Source organism: Ochotona princeps, chromosome 11, assembly GCF_030435755.1.
Source record: "Ochotona princeps isolate mOchPri1 chromosome 11, mOchPri1.hap1, whole genome shotgun sequence".
NCBI classification, from domain to species: Eukaryota; Metazoa; Chordata; class Mammalia; order Lagomorpha; family Ochotonidae; genus Ochotona; species Ochotona princeps.
The window spans coordinates 16,171,368-16,198,594 of record NC_080842.1 but is presented as its reverse complement, the minus strand read 5'-3'; the positions used below and the strand labels follow the sequence as shown (position 1 = coordinate 16,198,594).

Genomic DNA, 27,227 nt, shown 5'->3' with positions numbered 1-27,227 from the left:
TTTCAGTAGAGTAATACTGCATTTTAGGAAGTGTCATCCTTGAGTACTGTAGCCACATTTCTGTAGGATTGCTGGGTTGATGTTCCTTGCTGATAAGCAATGAAGTAAGAAATAAATTGTCACAATTTTCACAAATTGTGAAAGTCCAAAGAGGAAGTATTGCATATTCAGAACAAATCTAGACAATGTGTTACTTTTCTAAAAAAACATCTAGAAGCAGATTTTTATCTGAATTCTGTCCTTGTCACGAGGGACTGGTAAGAGGCCATTTTGTTTTGTTTTTTTTAACATACTGGTTACGCAAAACCTTGTCAATTCCATAATGTTACAAATTGCTGTTAATGTTATATTGAGACTCTTAATAGACTGGGATGATATTCTACCAGCTCTGACTTTGGACCAGAAATGGTCTCCCCAACAAACTGTTCAACCCATCTGGACAATGAGTAGCTGGACTCTATGCTGGGTATATGTTTGCAAGGAAAGAATCTTGATGGAATTTGAACTGTAATACTGCATCAAGGTGGAGGAATCCACCAGGGGGGAGGGGTGTAGGGAGGGGTGGGGGGATTCCCAGAGCATATGAAACTGTCACATAATGCATAATAATTAATAAAAAAAAAAAAAAAAAAAGAGGCCATTTTGGCCATTTTAACCATTTGGGGGGTGAACCAACCAATGGAAGATCTCTCTCTCTCTCTTTCTCCCTTCCCTTCCCTGACTCTCCCTATGTAACTCTCTCTCTGTAAATCTCTGACTTTTAAATTTTAAGAAATACGTTTTAAAATATTTATTTCTGACTCCTGACCCCAGCTTCCTGCTGATCCGCACCCTGGGAGGAAGTAACGATGGTCCAAGTAACTGGGTTCTTGTCACACACATCGGAGACCTGTATTTTGATTCCAGGTGCTTCTCTCACTTTCTCTTTTTCCACCTCTCTTCTCATAAATACTCATATTTATATATACTCAAGCATAAAAACTCAGATTTCAACATGAAAAATGAAGTAAAACTGGCCGCCAGTCTATTTATTAAAAAAATTTTAGCTTTTATGCAGCAAAAACTACTTAGAAGGTTGCTCATCCCACTTTATGAGCTATTAGCTTATAGTGAATCTGCTCAGTTAAAGCTAGCATCAAGCTGCAGTCTGGGTTCTTTTCTTCTATTATCAGTCTGGGTTCTTGCGAACTACTAAATTTGGTCCTTATTGTACTTTTATAATTGTATAGTGATACTTATAGAGTGCTCCAACTTTAAAGTAATTCTCAATTAGCAGGGTTTTTTTTTTTTAATATTTCTTTTTACTTATTTGAAAAAATAATGGTACATAGAGAGAGCTCTTCCAGCCACTGGTTCACTCTCCAGGTGACCACAATGGCCAGCACTGGTCCAGGATGAATTCAGAAACTGGGAGCTGCATCTAAGTCTCCTACATGGGTGTAAGAACCCAAGTCTTTGAGCCATCTTCCGCTACTTTTCCAGCGCCATTGACAGGGAGCTCGGTCAGAACTGGAACAGCCATGACTCCAATTGGCACTGCTTTACAGGGAACAGCTTTACCCACTACACCACAACACTGACCCCTTAAATTAACAAAATTTTTAGCAAAGTTATATGCACGACCTAAAATTGCAAATCAGTCCGACAATGATTTTAAAATATATGTTAACTAATAAAACAGATATTAAAATATCAATTTCACTTAACTAGAAGTATATATCTCATTATTTTATTTATCTCATTACTTCCTGTGGCATTGGAAATTATCTATTTTGATGACCATGCTTTTTTGTAAAATAAAATCTATATGTAAGTGTAATGATTGTTCCAGTTCTAAGTTTGCAAGACAAAAAAATATTGATGTCCTGTCACATATCATCTTATGATTGCTTTTTGTGTGTGTGTGGTAAAGGGGAAAGATTACCATGTGCTCACCATATAAAATCTACAGCTATCGGGATTTTCCCTGAGGCTGATCTGTAACAACAAATAAACTGGATTCATGATAAATTAGGATAGTGTCTACAAAACAATTGTATACAGATAGTAACAAGGAACTAAATACATCTATATAAACTAGAATGAACACAAATGCTTTTTTATTTTGAAAAGAGGAAATTGTGGAACAGTTTTTATAGAAATTAGTGAAGAGGGCCAGGTGCGGTAGTCTAGCGGCTAAAGTCCTCACCTTGCACAGGCCAGGATCCCATATGGGCACCGGTTCTAATCCCAGCTGCCCCACTTCACATCCAGCTCCCTGCTTGTGGCCTGGGAAAGCAATCGAGGATGGCCCAAAACCTTGGGACCCTGCACCCATGTGGGAGATCCAGAAGAGGCTCTGAGCTCCTGGTTTTGAATCAGATCAGCCCAGCTGCAGCCGTTGCAGCCACTTAGTGAATCAGTGAATGGGAAATCTTCCTCTCTCTCCTCCTCCTCTCTGTATATCTGACTTTCCAATCAAAATAAAATGAATCTTAAAAAAAAACTCTACTTTGTACTATTAAAAAAAAGAAATTAGTGAATGTATACTTACATGCAAATACACATTCAGAAAGAGAACATACAGAATTGATTAATCACAGCAAATATATATATATATTTATATATATATTTATATATATATTTATATATATATTAAATATATATATATATTAAATATATATAAATATATATATATATATATATGTTTAAACCATACACTAACTAGTTCCATAGGCAGAGGCGCTTCATTTTAGAGTTAGAAGTAATAGAGTTAAAGTATATATAGAAGTCAACTCGTTTTTCTTTTAAAGTCATATATACAGAGAAGAGGAGAGACAGAGAGGAAGACTTTTCATCCGTTGATTCACTCTCCAAGCGGCCGTAACAGCCAGTGCTGAGTCTATCCAAAGTCAGGAGCCAGGAGCTTCTTCCACCTCTCCCAAATGGGTGTAGGGTCCCAAGGCTCTGGGCCATCCTTGACTGCTTTCCCAGGCCACAGGCAGGAAGCTGGATGGGAAGTGGAGCATCCAGGACACAAACTAGACCCCATATGGGATCCTGGCACGTACAAGGCGAGGACTTTAGCTACTATGCTATCGTACGGGGCCCTAGAAGTTAATTCTGTAGTGTCTGATTTTTAACACTTGAATGTGGATTCCGTTTATAAGTTTTTCAAATTTGCCAAAGAAGAACGGCAGTGATTGATAGAACCAGGCTCCCTATCCTAGGAACAAAATATGCATAGTGCTTCTTTCTAAGTAGAAGAACTTTTCTATTTTTTTCTTTCAGGACCATCGGTACTATGTATTTATTTCTACTACATACATGTGATTGTGCAATAAAGAACAAATTTGTAAATGTTTGAAACAAAAAGTATTCACGTGACCGGGAGAATGTAGGGGAGGCAACATGCTGGGAAGGAACCGCGCCTTAAAGCCTGTAGTGATTTCAATAGTCCCCAAGGCTTGTTAAGTCATAAGCTTAGAATGAGTTCCTGGAACTAGCTAAATCCCTGAGGCGGGCCCGGCGGCGTGAGCTAACGGCTAAAGTCCTCGCCTTGAACGCACCGGGATCCCATATGAGTGCCGGTTCTAATCCCGGCAGCTCCACTTCCCATCCAGCTCCCTGCTTGTGGCCTGGGAAAGCAGTTGAGGATGGCCCAAACGTGGGAGACCCAGAAGAGGTTCCTGGCTCCTGGTTTCTGGCTTCGGATTGGCGCAGCACCGGCCGTTGTGGTCACTTGGAGAGTGAATCATCGGACGGAAGATCTTCCTCTCTGTATATCTGACTTTGTAATAAAAATAAATAAATCTTTAAAAAAAATCCCTGAGGCAAGGATGACAGCCAGCGGTAGCTTTTCAGGTAATTGATGAAGCAATCCAACGACTACGTTCATTTATCTCTCACGCATAAGGAGGGGACAGCGTTGGTCTCACGTAGAGCTCATGGTAAGCCATGCTTTTCAAAAATTGGTATTTGACTGGCAAAACTCACTTATTTCTAATAATTGCCTCAATATTTCACAGAAAGGGAAACTGTTGCTCCATTTACGGAGAACAGTCCAACTTCACTAAGCACAGATGCTTTCATTAAAGCTCATTTGAGATAGTATTGACAGTTGTCAAACAGATTGAGTTATTGTGTTTTAATTATATATTTATTAACTCAGTTACTGAGTCCTATCCAGATGAATGTAGCAGAAGGGTATATATATCACTGAAAGCACACACACAGTTCACTCCCTGTCACCAGTGACTACCTGCCGTCTCCAGTGCCCTTTCTGAGCTCTTCTAAAAGTTTATGCTGGCTCAATTTGGGGGAATCTGACACTTTTCGAAGACTCTGGATTCTTAAAGGAGCAGCCTCAGATTCTAGCACAGTCCCTTAGTCAAACAACCATAAGACTTGAATATCACACTGTTCAACTAGTACGATACTATGAGGAGTGGTCAAGCCATCATCCCACATGAACGTATAATCAAGACGCTCAGATTTTTCTAGAATTCCTCCTCAAGATCTGGTAGGAATTGGTCTTGAATGCCACTAACATTTAGGTATAATACACATGTGCACTCACACACACACAATAAGCAGTCTTATCACATTTTATTCTTTCTCTTTCCGAATAGTTAACTTTAAAAGACAAAAAAAATGCAAGTAGTATAAAATTTACAAGGTACAATATGGCAGAGGGCTAAAAAGTTAAGTCTTCTCAGAATCTATATCCTTCATTTGAAAAATACCTTGATGTAAACCTTAGGTTAGGGACCAATTTAATTTGCTTCCAGAGAGCTTCCCAGGTGTCCAAACTTCTGGTATTGAATCATCTCCATCTTTTACTCCTGTGATATGCAGTGTTGTACTTAGTAAAATTGACCTGTCTGCATAGGGCAATTTCTGGACTTATGCATTTCCATGGATTTGAAAGTACAGACCATTTTTAAGCACACACATAACCTGTGGAGCCCAACTCCTTGGGTTTGAAACTTGCTTCTGCCATTGTTTCTGGGAAAGTTGCTTTTAACTCTGCCTAAATTTGTCAACTGTAAAACGAAGATATTAATGATCCTAAGATTTTTGTGAGAACTAAACTGTTTGGTGGATGAAAATTAGACTATTTATTGTACTAACAAAGTACATGATATATATATATATATGTATCTTAACATATATTAAAGGTCATTATTATTATTAAATATATGTTAGTGGCTTTTATTGGTACTTCATTAAAGTGAGAAGCTATGAGTAATGAAAGGAGAATTAGCCTTTGTAAATATTGAGTCTTCTCATGTGATTATCATGAGCTTTCGAAACTGTATTTGAGTCCTCCTTAGACTCCTTGGAGTCCACTTTCCTCAAACATCTGCCCATCAGTCTTTGCCCATGTTTTATAAAGATTCATTTTCTCCTCTCTATACTTTGTCTTCCGTAGATATTTCACCATCATGTGGTTCCAATTGCTGTAATTTCTCATCATCTCCCAACTGTCCTGTTCTGTTTTTAGACAGCTCTTATCCAAAACACTTAGCTGACAACCTTGGGTGCAACCTGACCCTGTAAGAATGAAGCAGACTATTTCTGTCAATCAAGTGTCAATACTGCTTGTAAAGGCTGATGCCTCTTTAGAAGTATGTATATTTACTATATTATTTATTTGAAAGGCAGAGTTACAGAGAGACAGAGATCTTCCATCTATGATGTCACTACCCAAATGGGCGCAATGGTAAGGGCTGTGCCAAGCTCACATCAGGAGACTGGCACTCCATCCAGGCTTCCTGGTGACAGGGGCACAAGGACTGTGTTCTGCTGCCATCCCAGAGGCATCAGCAGAAATCCCTGCTAGAATGGAAGCTGGGCAGCCAGGACTTAAACTGGCTCTCATATGGGACACTGTCATTACAGGCAGCAGCTTCACCTGACGCACAACACCTGCGCTGGCGTTTGCCTCATTAAAGCTGGTATCTTCTCCAGCGAAAAAGTTTCTGTTGAGATATTTTTCAGAACGTGAAGTCTTAGTTTGCAGAAAGCATCTTGAGACATCAGACTCTTCCATTAGATTTTATGAGTGAGCCCTTTATCTGACTTGTTTTACACACACTAAACTGCTACTAAAAAGCTGGAGTCCTTTCAAGTTCAGAGGGAAAGTGTTCATAAAGATCTAAGACTGAGTTAAATACAAAGCTGTAGCCAGAGGCCTGGTTTCCTGAGCAGGAAGGAGTCCCCAGTGATCTGTCATGCGTCTGTCTCAAAGGATATTAAAGCCATCCAGGACTCTGTTTACAGCCAGTCATGTGTCTCACAATGGGTGTCTCTACCAGTGGATCTCATGACCAGCGCTACATACCAGGTCTCCCCAGCGGCTCGTCATTAAGTGGCATAGAGTGAGTAATTAGAGTATTGGGGACAATAAAAAGAGAGAGAGACAATGAAGCTCTTATTATTAGTTACAGCTTCCCAATCATTGCCTAGTATAATTAGAAGAAAAAATACACCTTTAAAGGAATAATTGAGCCTGTTGCACAAGCCGTTACAATTCTTACACCCTGTCAGCTCTCTTTGGTTATCACTCTCTCATGACTTTGAAAGCAAAAGAAAACACTCATTAAACTTTTTTTTTCTCATAAAAAAGAGGGTTGTTAAAAAAAAATAGATCTAATAGAAGTCCTGAAACTTTCTCTGACCCAAGCTGAAGACCTATCTCTCCTCTCCCATTCTTTTAATCTGCTTAAGAGGAATATATGGTCACAGTCACACACACACACACACACACACACACACATCCCATGCCACAAAAAGTATTGTGTGGTGTTAATTTTATGGGCAACACAACACTTCTAAAACAAGTGGCTGATACAATACTGGCTCAGAACTGACAGATCTTGATCAATTCCTGTTCTATCCATGGAATAAATTCTTCAAACAAGTTTGTAGTCACCAGCAGAATACAATCTCAATTTTGGACTTGCGGAGTTATTTGCTCATGCAGATTTTCCTCATCTGGGCTCAAACAAGACCTGTTGATTGCAAGAAATGCTAATGATCCCTTTTATCTCATAGTCACCTCTTTTGTGCCAGCCCCAGCAGCAGGGGCTTGAGATGTGTTGTATCTACCATTCCTTCCTGTGTTCTTCCAGGTGGTGATAAAATAGGCCAAGGTCTGTTTGACTGTCTGAAGATGGAGGAAAACAGCAATCAACTCTGAAACAAAGCTTAGGCAACCTATTAATGTTGGCCAGGAAGGGTAAGGATACAGAAGGGCCTACTAGAGCCAGGGAAAGCACCCAGGTCAGACTGTGGATGAATAGAGAACAAGGGTGATGTTGGCCTGGCCTGATCATGAGCAGGGATTTACCTCTGTAGAAGGCTAGGGGGCAAGAGATGAAGCTGACTCAGAAGTTTTGTGTCCTGGAAAGAAACAGATTGTCTGGCACAAGTTCTGGGAGAAGGAAATTAAGAGATAAGTAATGCTCAGAGATTGAGTCCTTTCTATTTTGATACTGGCAAGAGGTTACCAACCAGGATTATAAAAATATTGTTACCTCATTCTTGCAACTCGCATCTGCCATCAAGTTGTTGCTTATAAGAGCAAGTAGAGAGAACGTAGAGCCTAAAAACTCTAGAGCAGCCCTTCAGGAACAAGACTTAATCCTTCAGGTGTTACCGAGGACAGAGCAGTGTGTCTGTGCTACATGTGTATAACACACACACACACACACACACACAATTTAGTTGTTGAAGTTGTCCTTTAAAAGTTTTTACTTATTCGCTTGAAAGGAAGAGTTATAGAGGGAAAAGGACAGAGAAAGAAATTTTCCATATGGTGATTCATTCTCCAAATGGCCACAATGGCCAAAAGTAGGCTAAGTTGATGCCAGGAGCTTAAAACTATCCAGCTCTCTCACCTGGGTAGCAAAACACAAATATTTGGGCCATCTTGTGCTGCTTTTCCAAGTGCATTAGCAGAGAGCTTCATCAGAGGTGGAGCACCTGATGGAACACCCAGGACAAATAGGTACCCATGAGATGTGCTTCATCTGGTCTACCACCCCGGCCCCTGAAGTCCTTATAAGCACTGTTTAACTGATAGTGGCATAGACTCAACTTTCTGAATCAGAGTGTGCTGGTGGACAGTTCTCACACCTCAGCCCTGATTGCAATAGACCTGCTCCAATATATACTAGTGTTTAGGTAAGGGCTCTGTCTCTCCAAAGCTGCAGAATCTGCTAGTTAGCACACTGGGTGGCAGCTGCCAGACCTGCGAATCCACATGAAAGAACTTCCTTTTCCCATTCTCTCATTTCAGATTGGTGATAGACAGAAGGAAAGCTCCCAGGATACAATAATTTGGGTTCCAAAGCTGTTAGTACAGAGAAGCACTAAATTCATTTTGAAAGGGGGAAAAATAAATTCACACATAATAATTGAGGAAAGCTGCCTGCTGCTCCCTTCGCGGTTCTTGAGTTTACTGCTGGGGATTTATTTGGGTCAAAGTTTTGGGTCAGATCCCTCACTCCCTGGGAGACTGGCAATGTTGTTTAGAAACAGTTCTGAGAAAGAATCTGAATGATACAACTCCAAAAGTGTATGAAAAAAAAAAATGTGTATAAAGAAGAAAATATGCTCAGATTTCAGTTTTTTGTACAAATAAAAAAAAAACTTATCTTTTCATTCCATGTGTCCATGAACTGTTTGAACTACCCTCCAATGCCCAATTTCTGTGATAGTCTAGAAAGCAATCTTTGTCTTTACCTAATGTCTGGTGTTTAGTTATGATTATATAAGCCACCATACCAGGCAAATGAGGAAAAGGTATATATAAAAGCAGAGCTGTTTGATTCTTTTTCAACACTGTTAGGAAGATGCTAAAAAGCTTTTACTTTCAGCTTGCCTCAGTTTAGATTGGTCATCCAAAGATCCAAAGATGCTGCATTAGTCAGCATTCCTTCATTGTTTTCAAGGTGCGATGCAGCTTTCCAGGCATTATTTAGGAGTAAGAGGGGCTACCTCAGGGCCCAATCAGGTCAAAACAAACTGCCCCATAGCTTCTAGGTTAAAGTCTCTTTGGCTCTTCCCTCTGGGCCTCTGGCCGAAGAATGTTATAAACCTTTCCATGATCCTCACTTACACTTTATCCTCCCAACTTCAGACATTCTAATAGCACAAACACTGGTAATAAGCAAATTTTTAAAGAAAAGCGCACACATACATCTGAAATAAACATGAACAGTCCATGGCTAAGATGACATATTATAGAAATAACGTCAACATTAACATTGGCAAGTGGTAACTCCTTTGCTTAATCAAATTGCTGTGACTGTTATTATTATCATTATTACTGCAGTTATTATTAATAGCTTTGATCATGGAAAAGAAGAAAATAAGACATCCTTTGGGGGTTGTAAATAACACAAATTTGCATGGTAAAAAGTGAGTGGTTATTACTTTTGTTACCACTAGTTCTGGAAATTTTCAATAACATAATTGCAAAGGACAATTACTAATGATTTTTATAAGAGCCCTTCTAAGAAATATGCAAAATAGGAGTGTAAGGAAGCTACAAATATATATATTATGGTGTATTTTAAGAGCCTATACCCAGTGAGTTATAAGATATAATGTAGATTTCCCATTAACCTATCGCCCAGCTATAGAATTAAGCTATAATAGTCTTGCCTCTTCCATGGGGGATGGTTTTCCAAAACCCCCAGTGGATGCACAAAGCTACAGTTGGTACCGAACCACACAGATATAATGTGCGTTTGTTCTGTACGTACAGAAGTACAGTAATCTTTCAGCCTTTCCCTTCAGGAAGCGTGAAAGGAGCATGTTGGTGGCTTCTCCTTGGCAGATCTGCATTGTCCTCACCACCTCCGCTCTGGTGCTCACCTGGCATCATGAAGTCAACCAAGAGCTTCCTGAACTCAAGCACTTCGATACAGACAGGCGAGCCTGTAGTCAGGAAAAGGAAGACATGACTAATGTGCAGACAGGCAGGACACACAGCTACTGACTGTCTTGGACAGAGTGGGATGGTGTGAGATTTCATGCCTGTAGGCAACACAGCACGGCATTGTTTTCCATTTAGTATTTTTGAACAGTGGTTAATCATTGGTGACTGAAATCACAGAAAGGGAAACTATAACTTAGAGTCAAGGGTAGAAAGGGCTGTACTATATTCTCTTTCCTATTAATTCTACCCACATACTCTTCTCCACATAATGAGTTTGTGCAAGAGAAAATCAGAATCTTTAATGTTGGAGTTACTAGTCCCTCTCTATTTTATTCTGTCATTTAAACACTTAATTTTTAATTTCTATATTTCTCCCAACATAATTTCAAAGAACTGTGCATGTTGTTGGATGTAGCTGTCACTCATTGAGTTTTATTCCTATATAGGTTTCCACTGTGCAGATATACCATTTTTAAAGGTCTAGTGTGCAATTAATGAGCATTTGGATAGTTTCCGGTTGTTCCTAACAGAATGTCCCTATGTGTACTGTTAAGAGTTTCTCTGGGATACATACCACAGAGCAGAATTGCTGAATCACTATGTGGGCAATTTTCACCTTTAAAAGTAAATACAAGGGCCTGGCACAGTAGCCCAATGGCTAAAGTCCTCGCCTTGCTCGCGCCAGGATATGAGCACTGATTCTGATCCCAGTAGCCCTGCTTCCCATCAGGCTCCCTGCCTGTGGCCTGGGAAAGCAGTCGAGGATGGCCCAAAGCCTTGGGACCCTGCACTAATGTAGGAGACCCAGAAGAGGCTCTTGGCTCCTGGCTTCAGATAGGCTCAGCTTTGGCCCTTGTGGCCACTTGAGGAGTGAATCAACAGAGGGAAGATCTTCCTCTCTGTATATCTGACTTTCCAATATAATAAATAAATCTTTTTAAAAAATGAATATAAAATTGTTTTTCTGCAAGGTTACACCAATTTACCTTTCTACCAGCAATAGATGAGTTCTCCTAGTTGAGAACATCGTATTTTGAGTTATAGATCTATTGTATGTGAAATAGCAGCTGGTAATAATTCCATTTGCATTTTTCTGATTGCTAATGAGTTTAAATGTTTTCTCATTTGTTTTCCTTGCCTCTTATATATTTTGTCTTTTAAATTTGTTTGCAAAATATGAACAATTAAACGTAAGCATTTGTTTAAAGATTATTTGTCAATTTGAAAGTCAGAGTCACAACCAGGCTGAAGCAAGAGCCGCAAGGTTCTCACAGGGCTCCTGCACGGGCGTAGGGCATCCTCTGCCGTCTGCCCAGGCACGTTAGCAGGGAGGCAGATAGGACTCAAAACAATACCCATATGGGATGCCAGCACCAGAAGTGGCAGCTTGATGCACTATGCCACAATACTGACACCTGAAGTTAATACTTAAGTATTTTCTTAAATGCTAACTTGTACTCTGTCTCACAAGTTTAAGTATACAGCACATTCACTCCCATTCAGTTTTCTAAATTCGTCCATATTTTTTTAAATCAGGAGATCCTTGGTACCTTTCCAAATTATATATAATAGTATCATTTCTGCTCTTTATATAGATTTTTACTTTTATTGCATTTTAGTAAGAGAATGCAGCTGTTTTAGTTCCCTATTTTTGCATAATGATCCACCTCAAGACAGTGGCTTGAAACAATAACAATCCATTAGTTTGTTGGTGGATCTGAGAGCTGGGCAGAACTTCCCCAGGATCTGTGTTAGTCAGGCTTCTAGGCAGCACAAGTGGATAGATGGCAGGCAGTTATCCACACACAGTAGACAGATGACACATAAATAGATAAAATACAGATGCATAAAAGACAGATGATTGGCTACATATAGTACATGAATAAATAGGTTATAGATAAGTAGATGAATGATGGCTAAATAAAAAATAGATAGATAGATAGATAGATAGATAGATAGATAGATAGATAGATAGATAGATAGAGGTTTATTAGGTGACCTGGTGCAATAGCCTAGTGGCTAAATCCTCACATTGCATCTGCCTGGATTCCATATGGGTGTACTGATTTGTTTTCCAGCTGCTTCGCTCCCCGTTCAGCTCCCTGCTTGTAGCCTGGGAAAGCAGTAGAGGACAGTCCAGGGTTTTGGACCCTGCACCCACATGGGAGACCCAGAAGAAGCTCCTGGATTCTAATTTCAGATTGGCTCAGCTCTGGTCGTTTTGGCCACTTGGGGAATGAACAAGCAGACGGAAGATCTTCCTCTCTGCATCTCCTCTCTGTATATCTGACTTTACAATAAAAATAAATAAATCTTTTTTGAAAAGGTTTATTAGAATAATTGGCTCAACTAATTTTGGAGTCTGGAAATTTCTGTGATATATTGTCTGCAAGCTGGAGAGCTAGAAATGCTGGTAGGGTGGCAGGATTCACTCCAAGTTCAAAAGCGTCAGAACCAGGAGCAAACTTGTTGTAATCTTCAGCCTGAAGCTGAAGGCTGGAGATCAGGGTTGAGATGGCAGGAGAAAGTACCTGGGCAACTCTCGGATTCTGAAGGCCTGACACCCGTTGATCTGGTATACGTGTCCCAGCTCCAGAAGGGGGAGCACAATCACCTTTCTTGGGTGTTGTGGCTTTATCAGCGCCCTGGGTGGAGTGGATAATGCCCTCCCATACTGATGGAGCCCATTGATCCAAATGTCAAACACTCCCAGAGCAATCTGACAGGCATACTCACAATACTGCTTTACCAGCTGTCTGGCCAATACTGGTACCTACAGTTAACCACAACAGGGTCTCTAGCAGCTATAAGCAGATAGATGGTAACTGCGGTTCTGTTTTCTGAAAGGCTTCTGCCTGACAATGGCCTAGATGGGCAAAACTCAAACAGCTGTGAGCTGAGCTGGCTTTGCCTGGCATCTGTCTCAGCCACCACTCCGCATCAGGACCTCAGGGTAAAATCAAGCTCCCCACAAGGTGGCAAATGACTCCCAAGTGTTGTCCCTTTCCAAGCAAGTGGAAACTGCATGGCCTTCGCAACCTACCTTGGAATTAAACAGGATCACCTGTGCCATGGAAGCTTGGCAAGAACCCTCCAAGCTCTAAATTTTGCTGACAGCCGCCCCCCCCCCCCGAATTATTTTGTGACTGTGTTTTCAAACCACCTATTCTGTTATCTATGAGACTACCCTCATTTTCTTTTCCTTAGTATTTGCCTGGTGGATCTTTTTCTATTCCTTTATTTACTTTTTCCATATCACCATATTTTGGTTGTAACTCAAGTAAATAATATATAGCTGGGCTTGTTTTTTTTATCACAGATGTGGACATCTGGAGGAGTCAGTTGTGAAATTTAGCAGGATATTCTTTTGCTTTGGTTTTTTACCTTTTATACTTGTGGTAAACCCATCAGAATTGTGCCAACAGTCCACAGGGAAATAGTTATATGTCTGGGAACACAAGATCTGGTAAGAAAGGCCAGGGGTAGGTGTCGTGGTACAGCACAGGATGCTGCTGCTACAGATACCCATATCCTTGCACAGGGTCTTGGTTCAAATCCCAGCACCTCCATTTCTGATCCAGAGTCACGTTAACGTGCCAGGCAGGCAGCAGATGGTACCTTAAGCACTCTGCCTCCTGCCACCCACATGGCAGAACAGGAAGTAAATCCGGCCACCTGGGCTGTTTGAGCATTTGGGAAGCTAACCAGCAAATGAAAGATCTTTCTCTTTCCCTGCATCATTCTACCATTCAAATAAAAACTCTTAAAAATTAAAAGAAAAAAGGGGGGGCTGCGATTTAGTCCTTTCTCTTCTAACAATTCCTCAAACAATCATTCACAATTCATGAGTCTTGTTACCAGTTCTACTTATAAAAATGTTTAAGTTGTGGCCCTGCAGTTCTCAAAATACAGCTTAATTCAATAGAATCAGTGCGAGCTAATTGTCTGAGTTAGTTACGCATGAAAAGCCAAGCTTAAAGATACACTACAGCTCCATTCTCCTGTTGACTATTAAAGTAAGTTAATGATCTGGAGCTGTGTAGGAGTTTCCAGAAATAACACTACAATGGCCAGCGTTCTGTAGTTAGCAGCTAAGAAAGGGAACTGCTGATTATTTTTCAAATACTGCTCAACACCCCCCATAGTATTTTTACTTTACGACCAACGGACCATAAAGAATCACATTTTATAGTTTGAACAAACATAAAATATCCCTTTAGTGGAATCAGAATAATGAATGAACCCACACAAGTTTTCAGAGTTATGGAGGATAATTAACATCTGGCTATAACTTAAAATTATTTTATTTATTTGAAAAACCAAGTGAGAGGAAGAAAAAAGAGAGAGCTTTCATCTGCTGGTTCATTCCCCAAAATGACCACATAGCCAGTGCTTGTCTAGGCCAAAGCCTGGAGTCCAGAACTCCAGCCTGGTCTTCCACATGGGTGCAGAATCCCAGATACTTGGGCCATTCTCGACTGTCATCCCAGGAACATGAGCCGGAGCTGGATCAGAATTGGAGCAACCAGGACTCAAACCAGCAAGCAGATATGGGATGATGGTGATGCAAACAAGAGTTTGTAACCTGTGGCACCATAACACGAGCACCTGGATACTGATTTTTTAAAGTCAAGGTTTAAATGACAATCAGATAAATGGTTCTGTATAACAAGGAGGTACAAAACAAAACTAAAAATGCTTTTTCTCAACTCTGGGAAAGGCTAGAAATGGCCATCTTAGCATTGCACCCTAATTCTTGAAGACTCTGTAGATGTTCCAATATTTACTTACCAGGGAATAAAATACTCGCACATACATTGCACCCAAGGAGAATCTGGCAGTCTGAAAGTTTATCAAGACCCCAAAGCTCTTGAGTTTTCAGCCTAACCTGGACCCTGCTGGCTTTTAAGCAATGAGGGCTTATGGAGCATTTTCTCTATGCAAACATCGAAGTGATAGAAGAGGAAATTTTTTTAAAAAGGAATATAAAGTCTATAACTAAAACTACAGTGAAAAAAAAGCCCTCATGCATTAGATGACCTTTTACTATAGGTTGATTTTGTCTCTTAGCATTTCTGGGTTCAAATGACATAGGGAAAACTAGCTACCTTCCTCCATACCCTGGCCCTTCCTACCATAAACAGGGGCCCACACAGGCATACATCCATCTCATCTATATAGCAAGATTAAACATTTAAAACTATGATATTTTAAAAAGAAAAAAGACAGTGTAATAGTTGAATAGTTGTTACTGGGACCTGGGGTGAGACTACTAGTGTATAGGTAACAAGCTTGGGTTTGGGATGGAAAAAAAAAAATGGAGGTGGGGGCATGACAGTGTGAACAAGCTTGAGACTGCTGAATGGTATACTTAAAAGTGGTTGCAAGGATAGATTTTGGGGGCCTGCCTTGTGTCAGTGTGTGAATCCAATGTTTGCAATGCCTACATCCCATATTGCAGTGGTAGGTTGCATCTCTGCTCTATTTCCGATCCAGTTCCTGACTGATGTGCCTGGGAAGGCAGTGATGATGGCCCAAGCACCTGGACCCCTGCCAGCCACATGGGAGACCAAGATAGATCTCTTCGGGTTCCTGCCTGTCCTAACCCTGGCAATTGTGACCATTTGGGAAATGAACTATCAAATGGAAGATCTCTCTCTTTTTGCAAATAAATCTTAATATATATGCGTGTATATATACATATATATAAATGTAGATTTATTGTTACATATATTTCATTACAATAAAAATTCAATTTAGTGCCCAAACAAATGTAGATAAACAGTAAGAGATTATTTTCACTCATCAAATTATCAATAGACATATGAAGGGAAATAAATGGTACATCTACACTTTGCACAAAACATTAAAATGGTACAAACTTCTTGGATGGCAGTTTACACATAAATATAGTAAGTAGCAATTGGCCTCTTAATTCAAGGAAATGAATTTGCCTTAAAAATTACCCTTTTTGCGCCTTAAAATTTATTATACATGTCATTAAAGAAAGTGTAGTGGGAAAAAGATCAGAGCAATGATTAAATCATTGTATCTCAATAATATAAGAGAGATAAATCTACAGTTTCCTCTGGGAGTGTGATTATGAAGTGCTTTTTGTTTTTATAGTTCTCCATATTTTTACTTTCTAAGTGAATATTTTATAATCATAAAATATGAAAAATAAGTAAACAAGAGATTAAACCTAGTAGTATTTACAAATAATGTCACCCACCCTCAGCTGTCAATGAAATATTTGTTGTAAACTCAAAGAAGAATGATTAAGTCCGAGAATAAGAGCACAAGAGACAAAGAATCAAAGCATGCCACTTTAATTTGATGAGAAAGAAGCCTGGCTGCTTTCATGGAGTTAAAAATGTTCCCCAGTTTTAAATTTTTCACTTCCTTGATTTTTGTGCAGCCAGAAGTCCCATGAAAGAACCAGGCCGTGCCCGGCGAAGATCCAAAGGAAGTTGGGGGTGGGAGGAATAAGATTGTGTTCACATCTTCTCTGCCATTTTTAGTAGGGAGGTCTTGAACTAATCAACTGCCTGAGCCTTCAAACTAAATAGCCTCTAAAAGGAAATTCTCCCATAAATATTGTGAGTATCTCAGGAAAACATGCCACTGACTTAGCAAATCTGGGTTGAAAATTCAAAATGTTCAAACCTTCCAACTGAACTCCATTACAGAACTGTATCCATGCCCCTCTCTCTCTCTCTCTCTCTCTCTCTCTCTCTCTCTCTCTCTCTCTCTTATTTTCAGATGTTTATTTATTTACAAGGCTTGGGAGGGATAGGGTTGGGGGCAGGGACAGATAAAGAAAAAGAGAAAGATCTTGCATCTGTTGCTTCATTACCTAGTTGACTGCAACAGTTGGAGCTAGAGCTGGGCCAATCTGAAGCCAGGAGCCAGGAGCTTCATCCCGGTCCCTTAAATGGGTGCAGGAGCCCAAGGACTTGGGCCATCTCCCGCTGCTTTCCCAGGCATCAGAAGTGGAGCAGCCAGGTCTGTAGGATGCTGGCTCCAGCACCAGCCCCTCCCTTTTCTACCTTCGGTCTAAGAATGTTCCCTTCAGGCTTCCTCTTCATGTTTGTTTTCATATCATGCAATACACTGCCTTTTCCAAGCCTCAATAAATATTTGTTCAATGATAAAAGCACTGTAGGAGGTGTTCACTGTGGGTCTTAAGTGATTACTCCAGAAAATAGATTTACATCACATTTGTGCAGAAATGATCGCCCCTTTATTAAAAATATCACCGGGAGACTAAATTCACGTTTCCTATAGTCTGAGTTTGAATTATTCTGAAGGTGTAGTCAAAAATTATGCGACAAAAAGAGAGCTACTCCAGTTAAAAATAAAGAGGATTTTTTAACTGTATTTTTGTTGCTGCTGTTGCGGCTGTTGCTCAGCCCTGTCTTGCTCTGCCTTTTCTCCATCATATATCTCTGGCATATGGGATTTCACACATTCTGAAGAGGTTAAAAGTCAAGGTGGGAAATGTAGAAAGCACCTAGCCTAGGGTCTTTGAAGCGTAAAAATAAATGGATGCCTTAAGGACAGCCATTCAGTTCCAAATTTAATTATTTTCTTTCGTTAGATGCTGTTTAGATTAATTTTGAAACTTTCTATTCTTTGTCATATTTCCTCTGAACATAACAAATAAAATTTATTTTCCCCAGTAATTTCACAATACTTCATGGGGCACAAATTATATTATGGCATGTTCCAAAGAGTTGTCTTAAGGTTACTTGGGGAGAGAAAGACATTTCCAAAGAGTGCTTGGCTCATATCTAGGGCAAAAGTTTGAATTGGTTGCCTCAGGGTTAAATGAAGACTAAAGTTTAAATTATTTGGAATGGGATTTAGATAATTAAATAGTTGCCAGCAACTACAAATTGGGAGATTTGACATAAAATATAGATTCCTAAGGGCTTCTGAAAAATCTTTCAACGTAGACTGAGGTGGTTGTGTTAATACAAGTCAGTAAACACGTCAATCTAAGCGTTGGCGCTTCTCTTAGAGGGGTGCTGGGCCCCCCAACTCTTGATATCCTGTTGTGGCTTGGCTTACCAGCATTGTCTATCTGAGTGTTTGCAGACTTGTTTCTTTTTTTTTCCTCCCCTAAAGATTTATTTATTTTAATTGAATGGCTAAGATACAGAGAGGGGCAGGAACAGAGTCTTCTGTCCACAGGTTCACTCCCCAGATGTATGTATACAACGCCTGGGGCTAGGCTCAAAGTCATGAGCTGGGAGCTGCTTCTCTGTCTCCCACATGAGAAACAGGAGTCTAAGCACTAGGGTCATTAACACAGAATCAGATTGGAAGGGGAGAAGCTGGGGAACAAACTAGCAGCTAGATGGGATGCTGTGTGGTGGGTGTCAGTTTCACCGACTACATCACAATGTCAGTGCCCACTTATAGACTTTTACGTTTTTAAAAACACATTGCAGTGAGAAAAATGCAAGAGAGTATGTTTGAATATAATACCAAAAATGTCTAATTTCAATCATTAAAACAGAGTGAAAGCCAGAGTAGACATTTTAGCCACTTGCCTCCTGGCAAACAGTAAAGCTGCTAATAGTTGATCACATGCCTGTGTTATTGAGTGCTTACTACATGCTAAGCACTTCATGTCCATTTTTTTTTTTTTTTTACAAAATCCTCTTTTAAAAATTCCCATGAGGTATTTCTAACTTCCTATTTGAACGATGAGGAAACTATTGAGGGATGAATGTGTACATCACTAAGCCAGCGGTGGTCAGCTCCAGAAGTCAAACTCTTAATTTTTTTAAAGACTTTTATTTATTTATATTGGAAAGGCAGATATACAGAGAGAAGGAAATACTGAGAGAAAGATCTTCCATCCACTGGTTCTCTCCCCAAGTGGCCGCAATGGCCAAGAACCAAGCCAAGCTGAGCCAAAACCAGGAAGCAGGAGCTCTCTCTGGGTCTCCCATGTGGGTGCAGGGTCCCAAGACTCTGGGCCATCCTCCACTGCTTTCCCAGGCTCCAAGCAGGGAGCGGGATGGGAAGCAGAGTAGCCAGGACATGAACTGGTGCCCATATGGGATCCTGGCACATGCAAGGCGACGATTTAGCCACTAGGCTATTACACTGGGTCCCAGAAGTTAAACTCTTACAAGTTCAGCAGGCTTCAAATGTAGTATTTTCTGATAGGAGTAAGAATTAAAATGATAGGGTTTGGTCCTACACATAAGCTATGACAGGACAGTAAAGAATGGGAGAAGACAACATTCAGTGAAGGCCAAATGCAAACCCATGCATCTTCGAGAAAAAATGTGACAACAGCTATTAGTGTTGTTAGATAATGAGCAAACTACATTAATACAAATATCCTCGGAGATATAATGAAATTAGGGAAGGCAGCATTCATAACACACAGGAAAGGAACATGACTTCAGCAATGAGAGACAAAAAAGTTAGCATGTTTTGCTCTAGAAAGATGAATGCTGAGTGGTGGTGGGTATGTTAGCAATACAGACACACTCACACGCACACATATACTTAATTTAAACACAGCTTCCTTCTCCAAAAAAAAAAAAAAAGACAACAGAATCTATACTGAGATGCTTAAAAGACCTATCTTTTTAACATTCACCTTTTAAATAAAATTTGTTTATTTGAAGAGTAGGTTTTCAGGGTGAGAGAGAAACCTTGCATCTTCCTGGTCACTCCCCCAAATGGTCGCCACGGCTGGGACGGGGTCAGCCTGAATCCAGTATTCTATGTGAGTCTTCCATGTGGAAGACTTTGGCCATCATCTGCTGCTTTCTCAGGCACATGAACAGGGAGCTGGATCAGAAGTGGAACAGCCAGGACTCGAACCAGCACCTGTATGGGATGCTGGCATCTCAGCTGGTACTAAACCCACTATATCACAACAGTAACTCCAACGTTCACGTTTTTAACAAGAGAAATGGGCATGTTTTGGGAGGCCAACTCTTGTTTTCTTTTAAGATTTACTATTTTTATTGGAAAGGCGAATATACAGAGAGGAGAAGAGACAGAGAGGAAGATCTTCTGACCGATGATTCACTCCCCAAGTGACAGCAACGGCCGGTGCTGTACCGATCCGAAGCTGGGAACCTGGAGCCTCCTCCAGGTCTCCCACACGGGTGCAGGGTCCCAATGCATTGGGCCGTCCTCAACTGCTTTCCCAGGCCACAAGCAGGGAGCTGGATGGGAAGTGGAGCTGCTGGGATTAGAACCGGCGCCCATATGGGATCCCAGCGCGTTCGGGGTGAGGACTTTAGCCGCTAGGCCATGGTGCCGGGCCCAACTCTTGTTTTCTTAAGTTTGAGATTCATGCTACAGCTTGCTACAGGCAAAACTGATCCGGGATACTTTCTTCTATTGAAATGGCTTCTCACCACCACGGACCTAAAGGTGCTTGCTGGTACTTTCCAGGCCTTCCTTTGACTCAAGCCCTGGCTGAGAAATGTGGGCATTTTGACAATTCCCCAACTTGAGAAGGCAGCTGCTTCTCCTTGTGCCAAGCAGGTCTGTTCTTCCCAGGCCCTCTGTGGACCTGTGTGCCCCTTCTCGCCAAGTCACCCACGCTGCAGACTGTACTCAGCCTTGCCCACCTCTGTTGCCACAGCAGTTCTAAGCAGGTAAACACCCCAACATTTCCTGGGTTGGCTGGGTGGAAAAGCTCCCTACCTACCTTTCAGAGCTGAAGTGGGCTTTGGATGGAGAACCAAGGCATGAAGCTGGAAATTTTGTTTTACCCTATTGGGCATATGGGAGGAGGAATCTTGCATATGTAAACTGAGATGCTAGATTTTAAATTATAATAGACTCAGTTTGTCCATGTGTGTTTAACTTCATGTGAAAACAAACTGCCCATGCCTCCTCCCGCTTTCTGTCCATTTAACACCCTATACAGAATGGATTTTACTGATTTATAATTGTTTACCATGCACCTTCCTCAGAAGGAGGCAAATTCCAGAAGAAAAGGGAGAATTGTCTTCAGTTAACTGCTGTATCCCAAAGGTCTAGTCATGTTTAGCATCAAAGAAATGGACTCTGTTTAGGTCCCCAAAAAACAGTGAGTTAAAGTCAGTTTTGTTTTTTGTTTCCTCTTCTGGAGTCAACAGGCAGAGAGCATCAGTTAACCCCCAAATCAATGCAATTCTGTCTCTGGATTTTTCAAATACTACAGCTATTATATTCCATCGTGACCTTTTAACTCGTGGCTTCCTGTTGTATCAGGTGCCCTTGGGAAAACGCAGACTGCTGCCATTAGAGGGTCTCCTTCAGCCTGGAGCTGAGGCCCGGGGAAGTGTGGCCCTAAGGCCAGTGTGAAAAGCGCTCCTTTGAGCACACAGCAGATGGTCAAAACGTGCCGAGTAAAACGTCGTTGCTGTGCCCCCGCAGGCTTCAGTGCATACCAAAGTCTGCGGAGACAGCGACTCCTGGCCCATTTTACAGATCAGGAAATGCTAAATCCAGCCTAACTCACACTCGGTTCTGGAAACTTAGGTAGAAGGTCAGAGGTTAAAAAGTAGGCAGGGACTACCAAGGAAAAGACAAACTGGAAAAGCGCGCGGCGTCTCAGCGTCCAGCCGGGACATCTCCGCCAAGTTAAACGCCTTGTGGCCTTTGCCTTTGCCCCCTCAGGCCGAGAGCTGGCGACTCCCAGGCGCTTCCCCCTTCGGACATGGAGGCCGGGTGGGGGGGAAAAACATTCCAGTCCCGGGCGGAGGAGGCGCGGGGCGGAGCCTGGACCTCCGGAGGCTGCGGCGCGCTACCCGGCCCACCGCGAAAGCCGACTCCACGGGGTCTTGGTCCCTCCCTTCGGGGGCGGGCGCAGCGGGAGGGCGCGGCCGCCGGGGCGCGCAGGAGGCAGTGAGCTCAGGCTGCCCTAGCGAGGGCGCTTCGCTGCACACCCCCGGCCATGGCCGAGCGTCGCTGCAGCTCCCGGGCTTCACGCACGGCTCCCTGAGAGCTGGTCCCCCTTGGCGAGCTCCACGAACTTCCGTCCCCGGTTTCTTCTCTGGGGGCGGTGGCCCGGGTCTAGGGACGGCGAGCAAGGATGCGCTGAGGAGCGCCAGGGCGCGCGTCCCCGCTGCCGCCGTGGGTCCGGCGGCGGGAGCCGAGCTGCGTCGGGCTGCCTCAACTTCCCCACTGCTGCGTGCCTGCCGCTCTCCGCTGCGCTGGATGTGCAAAAAGAAGCAGGACACCATGATCCTAACTCGTAAGCTAGACCCCATGTCTTGCTGTCGGGTCAGCCGGGGGAGCCCGCTGGAGAGGGGGACCCGCCGAGGGGAAGTGTCATCCCCGTTTGGTCTGGTCGGTGCCTGTGGGTCTGTGCTTTTAAAACGCTGAGGAGTCGCCCGAGTGTGTGTGTGTGTGTGTGTGTGTGTGTGTGTGTGTGTGTGTGTGTGAGAGAGAGAGAGAGAGAGAGCGAGCGAGCGAGCGCGTGTGTGTGACGGGGAAGCGGTCAGCGTTTGGGGGGAGGGGAAGAGGTTTGAATTTCGGAATATTGATCCTTGAGCGATCTTTGCCTGGGGACTAGGGACCCGGGCGCCCCGAGAGCTCCTGGGTGGGCTGCGGGCTTGGGGTCGGACGGGGCCGGACGCACGTCTTCCAGCCCCATTGCTGTTCTGATTCCGGACCCCAGGCGCTGGCCTTCTGGCTGAGTGTCCGTCTGGTTCCATGCCTGCTGTCCTTCACCTACAAGTCCAAAACCAGTGTTGTCTCGCCCTAAGGAGTTCCTTATTTAGGGATGTTTTAGATAGTGTGGTTTTTTAAAAATACTGCTTGGAAGTAAAAGTTTGTTCGGATTACAAACTTAGTTCGGAAACTTCAAAGTCTGAGAATTGACCCGACTTGGCCTGAAAGTCTGTTTGGTGGCCCCAGGGCGCCTGCAGAGTGTCTTTCAGCAAAAAGCCCCGGGCTGGCCTGAGAGGGGGTGCCTGCTAGGAAGGCGTCAATTTGCCTGGTGCGGGGCTGTGGAATCGGGTTGCTGAAATGCCCCCACGGAGATGTCCACGCCCTTGGCTCGGGTCTCCGAGCCCGCTGAGCGCGTCCGTGGGCCGGAGAAAGGAAGGAAGCACGCCGCCCGGCCCGATTTTTTTGGTAATGAGACGGTGGCCTCTTGGAAGCCGGCCCCACTGGAGTCAGTCCCTATCCCCACCTCCTGGCAGGGGCCGAGCCATGCCTTTGATCCTTCCGAGGGCGAGAGACCCAGGCCGCTGTGACCCGACCCTGTGCGTGTGGTTTCCTACGTTCTGCCAGCTCCTAACCCTTTGGTGCGCTGGAGCTGGAGCGCTCAGCGGGCGAGGCTGGCAAGTGGGCAGCCTGCTATCTGGGCCTCTGAGCTGCTCGGGTCCCACTGTGCTTCCTTCCTGTGTAATGTGGGAGTACCAAGTATGTTTACACGTGGGGAGGTGGTGAGGATCACACAAGCTCATGCAAAGACATGGCTTAGCAAGGCGCCTGTTACTGCTGTTGAACAAGTACAGTTATGCTCATGTCCATGGAAGGAAATCCTTACCCAAAACCTTTTCATCTTTATTGTGGAACAGAAAACTTTGTTCCACTACCCCTCTGTTCTCCATCCCCACGGCTACCCAGAGTAAGGCTTTTTACACCTGTCCGGGATGGCTCAGGGATCCTTTCTCAGGGTTCAGAGGTTCTTGGTGATTTCCAATCAAGCACTGCCCATCGATATAAAAAAATTCCATTTGGCAGAGGGCTGATCCCAAAATGACATTTTTTTTACTCCCTTCAAAACTTTTTTTGCTGTAGGGATGAGGAAAAATAATAGCCCAGCAGACGGCAGCACCCTGAACGTATGTCAACCAGCAGCTGCAAAAGTTGACTAATTCACGTCCATCTGGGCTGCAGATTAGTCCTGCAGGCCCTAAGTGTGGAATTAAAGTGAGGCATCCAGTGCCATCTTAGCTTGCAGACTGGAGCAGATGGTGAGAGGGGTACCCTGTAAGGCAGTCGCGCCCCACCCCCCCCCATCCTCCGCAGTAGGAACCAGTCCTGAGGAACCAGTGTCAAATGGTTAGCAGATGTGTGGTCAGAAGTTATTTCGAGACGTTTGCTGAGAAAATGTTGGTGAAGGACTGTATTAACTTTTGTTATGGCATGCCAGCTTTGCAGCCTGGCCCCAGCCTGGGTGCATGACGTTGCCATTAGCACTACTATTCGGGCAGCTGGCAGCCAAGCACAGCAGCCTTTTCCCATCCAAGCTGTCTCGGAGGGTTTTTTTGTTTTTGTTAGGTCAAAAAGAGATTTTATTTTAGTTCAAGCTGAGTGACACTGTACACCAAATAGGTAGAAAACCCTTAAAAGGCACTGGCGGTGCGGCCAATCTGGTAGCCTCCAACTTCAGTCCGTCTCTCCAGTAGGTGTGCGTAGTGGTTTGGGTGATTGTGATAGAAGTTAACCAGTTGTGGATCTAAAGAGAAATTCCACTCCTGAGGAAGTGAAGAGGTAAAACAGATAGGTAGCGATCATTAGTGGAAAGCGGTGTTTTGACATTTCAATCTATGAGACTGATCAGAGAGGATTTTCCTGTGGTGTGGAGCAAACTTCATGTGTCAGAGGCATGTTGACCCTCTATTTTCTGTTGTTTGAAGAGTAAAGATTTAAGAACACTTTGAAATGAAAAGGGGGTCTGTGGGTGCTTCTGGAAAATATGCTAGGCTAATGGAGAGTAGCATTGTGTGATGATGCTGTGCACCGAGTTTAAAAGTTTGAGCTCTTTCTTCGTAGGGATGTAAAGGAGATAGAGGAGGCTCTTGTGCGATGCCTTCCAACACATCAGGGTCTTGGTGAGATTCCAAGAGGTGGTTTCAAATACAAAAATAAGTACTTGGGTTTCCCTTGCTGTCTCCATGGAGATGTTAAGTTGTGATGCAATGCTTAATGGAGAGTGATATTTTCATGGCTTGGCTCAATAAAGAACACAACTAGAAAATATTCAGGGAAGGGTGATTCGGTTCAGAGGAACAGGCACATCCACAGTACAGTGGTTGAAGGGACTCGGGCCTTTTGAAGAGAGCCTTGTTCGGGACAGGATGGTCCTGCATTGTAAACACGAGTTTCTCAGGCTCAGCTCTCCTTCCTAGCAACAGGAAGACGGAAATGAGGCCATGCACAAGGAGAGAAGAGAGAAATCCTGAAGGGCTCCAGACAATACTTGATCCACCCTACTGTTCACACTGGACAGCCAGAAGACCTGCAAACACAAAAATAGCTTCAGATGTTTCCCCTTCCTCCCTGGACAGACTGGGTTCTCAGTGCTTCAAGAACATCCCAGCACGTGCTGGCGCCGGGTGTGTGACGGCCCTCCAGCCTCCCAGCACACCAGGGAGAACGGTGGGCTGCATTTCAAATCATCACGTGGTTCCATGGTTAGTGCCGCTGGACTTGGGATCCACTGGGAGCAGAGAGGGGATTCCTTTCATTTCGAGGCTTACTTCTACCTCTGACATTAGAAAATGCTTGTCTTAATCAGTATGTACTCCTTAAGAAGTTAGTTTGAAGTTGTGGGACTGTGGTGCAAAGGAGTAGTGTACGCAGCATTCAAAACAAACCAGAACAATATTGAATGCCATGGTGGTGTCTGACACAGTCCCGCGTTCCTCCGTTCCATGGTTATAAAGTGACAAAAAAGATGCCTTCCCGGTGTAGACTGTCACAGGTGTCTCTGGCTGACTCGGGCCATGGCATCCAGAGGGATGCAGGGGCCAGCAGGTTCCTGTCAGAGGCGGACAGTGCTGTAGCACCAGCATGCATTTTAGACATAGAGACCACTACTGAAGTAAAATTAGCAGTGTTTTCTCCCAACCTGAAATGGCAGTCGCCTCCTGTTACTTGCCTGGAGTATGTCCCAACCTTAGATAATTCTGAACTCTGCAAATGTGTCTTTTTCTATACATACCCATAGTAAAATTAAGTTTTATCCATAAGGCACCACAACAATGAAACAGAACAGTGGTAATACCGTGCCATATGAAGTTACTTAAAACGTATTTCTAGATCTTTGCATTGAATATTTCCAAACTTCCTCTGCCTAGGGATGACTGAAACTGTGGAAAGCAAAACTGCAGACAAGGGGGCCTAAGGTGTAGACAGAAATGCAGTGGATGGAAAAGGAATGGGCTCGCCAGCTGGGAAGGACTCTCACCCTGTGGGTGGCATTTCAGTGTTATTGTTAAGGGATTATCATCATCCATGATAAGGAGCCCTGGGGTCCTGTTGCAGAGCCTTGAATTGGATCTACTGTGTGTGAGCATTGTTTTGCACTAGATACTTCTTCCTGGCTGTTGGGGGAATTAATGCCAAAAAAGAAAGAAACCCCCTTAGGTCCTCTGTTTATTCATGAAAGTGTCTCCCAAGCAACAGTGACACTTTTCCAGTAAGGTCTAGAGAAAATCTAGTAGTTCTAGTGGGGCTTGCGCTCCCAGGATGCTGTCCCTTAGGGTCCAGGAATGACAGTCCCTGGGGGCCTGGGGAGGGCCCCTGTCTGAGCTCAGGGGAGGGCCTCCAGTTACTGTTCTCAAACCTAGCCTCCATTAGCTGCACTGAATCATGGTAACTTTTTTTTTCCCATGACGGCCTTTAAGGGAAATTTTTCTCCCAGATGTCACTGAAAATATTTGAATGGCATCTTGAAAATGCCTGCCTGCTAGGAAACAGAGTTCTTGGGTACCAAAAGGTAAACTGTTGTATCTTGCTCTGAGTGAAGCCAGAACGCTGGGGAGATCCATTTCTCAGCCTCCCTTGCCCTTGGATTTTGTTCTCCCACCAGGCTTGGTTTTCTGGTGCTGAGTGGCCCCTTCCTCTGCCCCACCCCAGCTCTTCCTGGGGCCTTTGGGTCGCTGCCCTCCCCCCACCAGCACAAGTCTCCCTAAGCTGCTTGGAGGCTGAGTCCTCAGATGCCTGGGACGCCTCCCATCCACATTTTGTTCTCTTCCCTGCCCCACCTCAGAGCGACCCAGAGTGAGGACTGGAGGTCGCTTCCTGGAGCTGGGCCGAAGGCGCCTTCCTTCTCCTGCAGGAGTCTCTGAAGGATGTCTCCGGGACAAAAGTTTTCCACACCCTGAGCATTTCCCGGGCCAGCAGCCCTGAGGAAACGGCAGAGGAAGAGACTTGGGAGGTGAAATGGCCTGTGACCCAGCACACACACAGGGCCATGCCCTTCGTCGCTCCCCAGTGACCCAATGGATCCAAGATGCTGACACCCACCCCCAAAGTCATCCTCACCTCCCGAATCTCTAGCCTCCACACAACTCCTGTTACCTAA

At 43.5% G+C, this 27,227-nt stretch overlaps 1 protein-coding gene across 5 annotated transcripts in view; it reads left to right on the top strand.

The window, feature by feature from the left end:
* Positions 1–27,227, top strand: part of DLC1 (DLC1 Rho GTPase activating protein) — a 452,588-nt gene that overhangs the window by 383,078 nt on the left and 42,283 nt on the right. Inside the window, exon 1 of one of the 5 annotated variants that reach the window (XM_004592681.2) lies at positions 21,780–22,157. The exons of the other annotated variants lie outside the window; for them this stretch is intronic. Within the exon in view, the coding sequence (XP_004592738.2) occupies positions 22,121–22,157 (37 nt within the window). The 5' untranslated portion in view covers positions 21,780–22,120. Of the gene's footprint in view, positions 1–21,779; positions 22,158–27,227 lie in introns of those variants that run through there. 5 annotated transcript variants of the gene reach the window in all.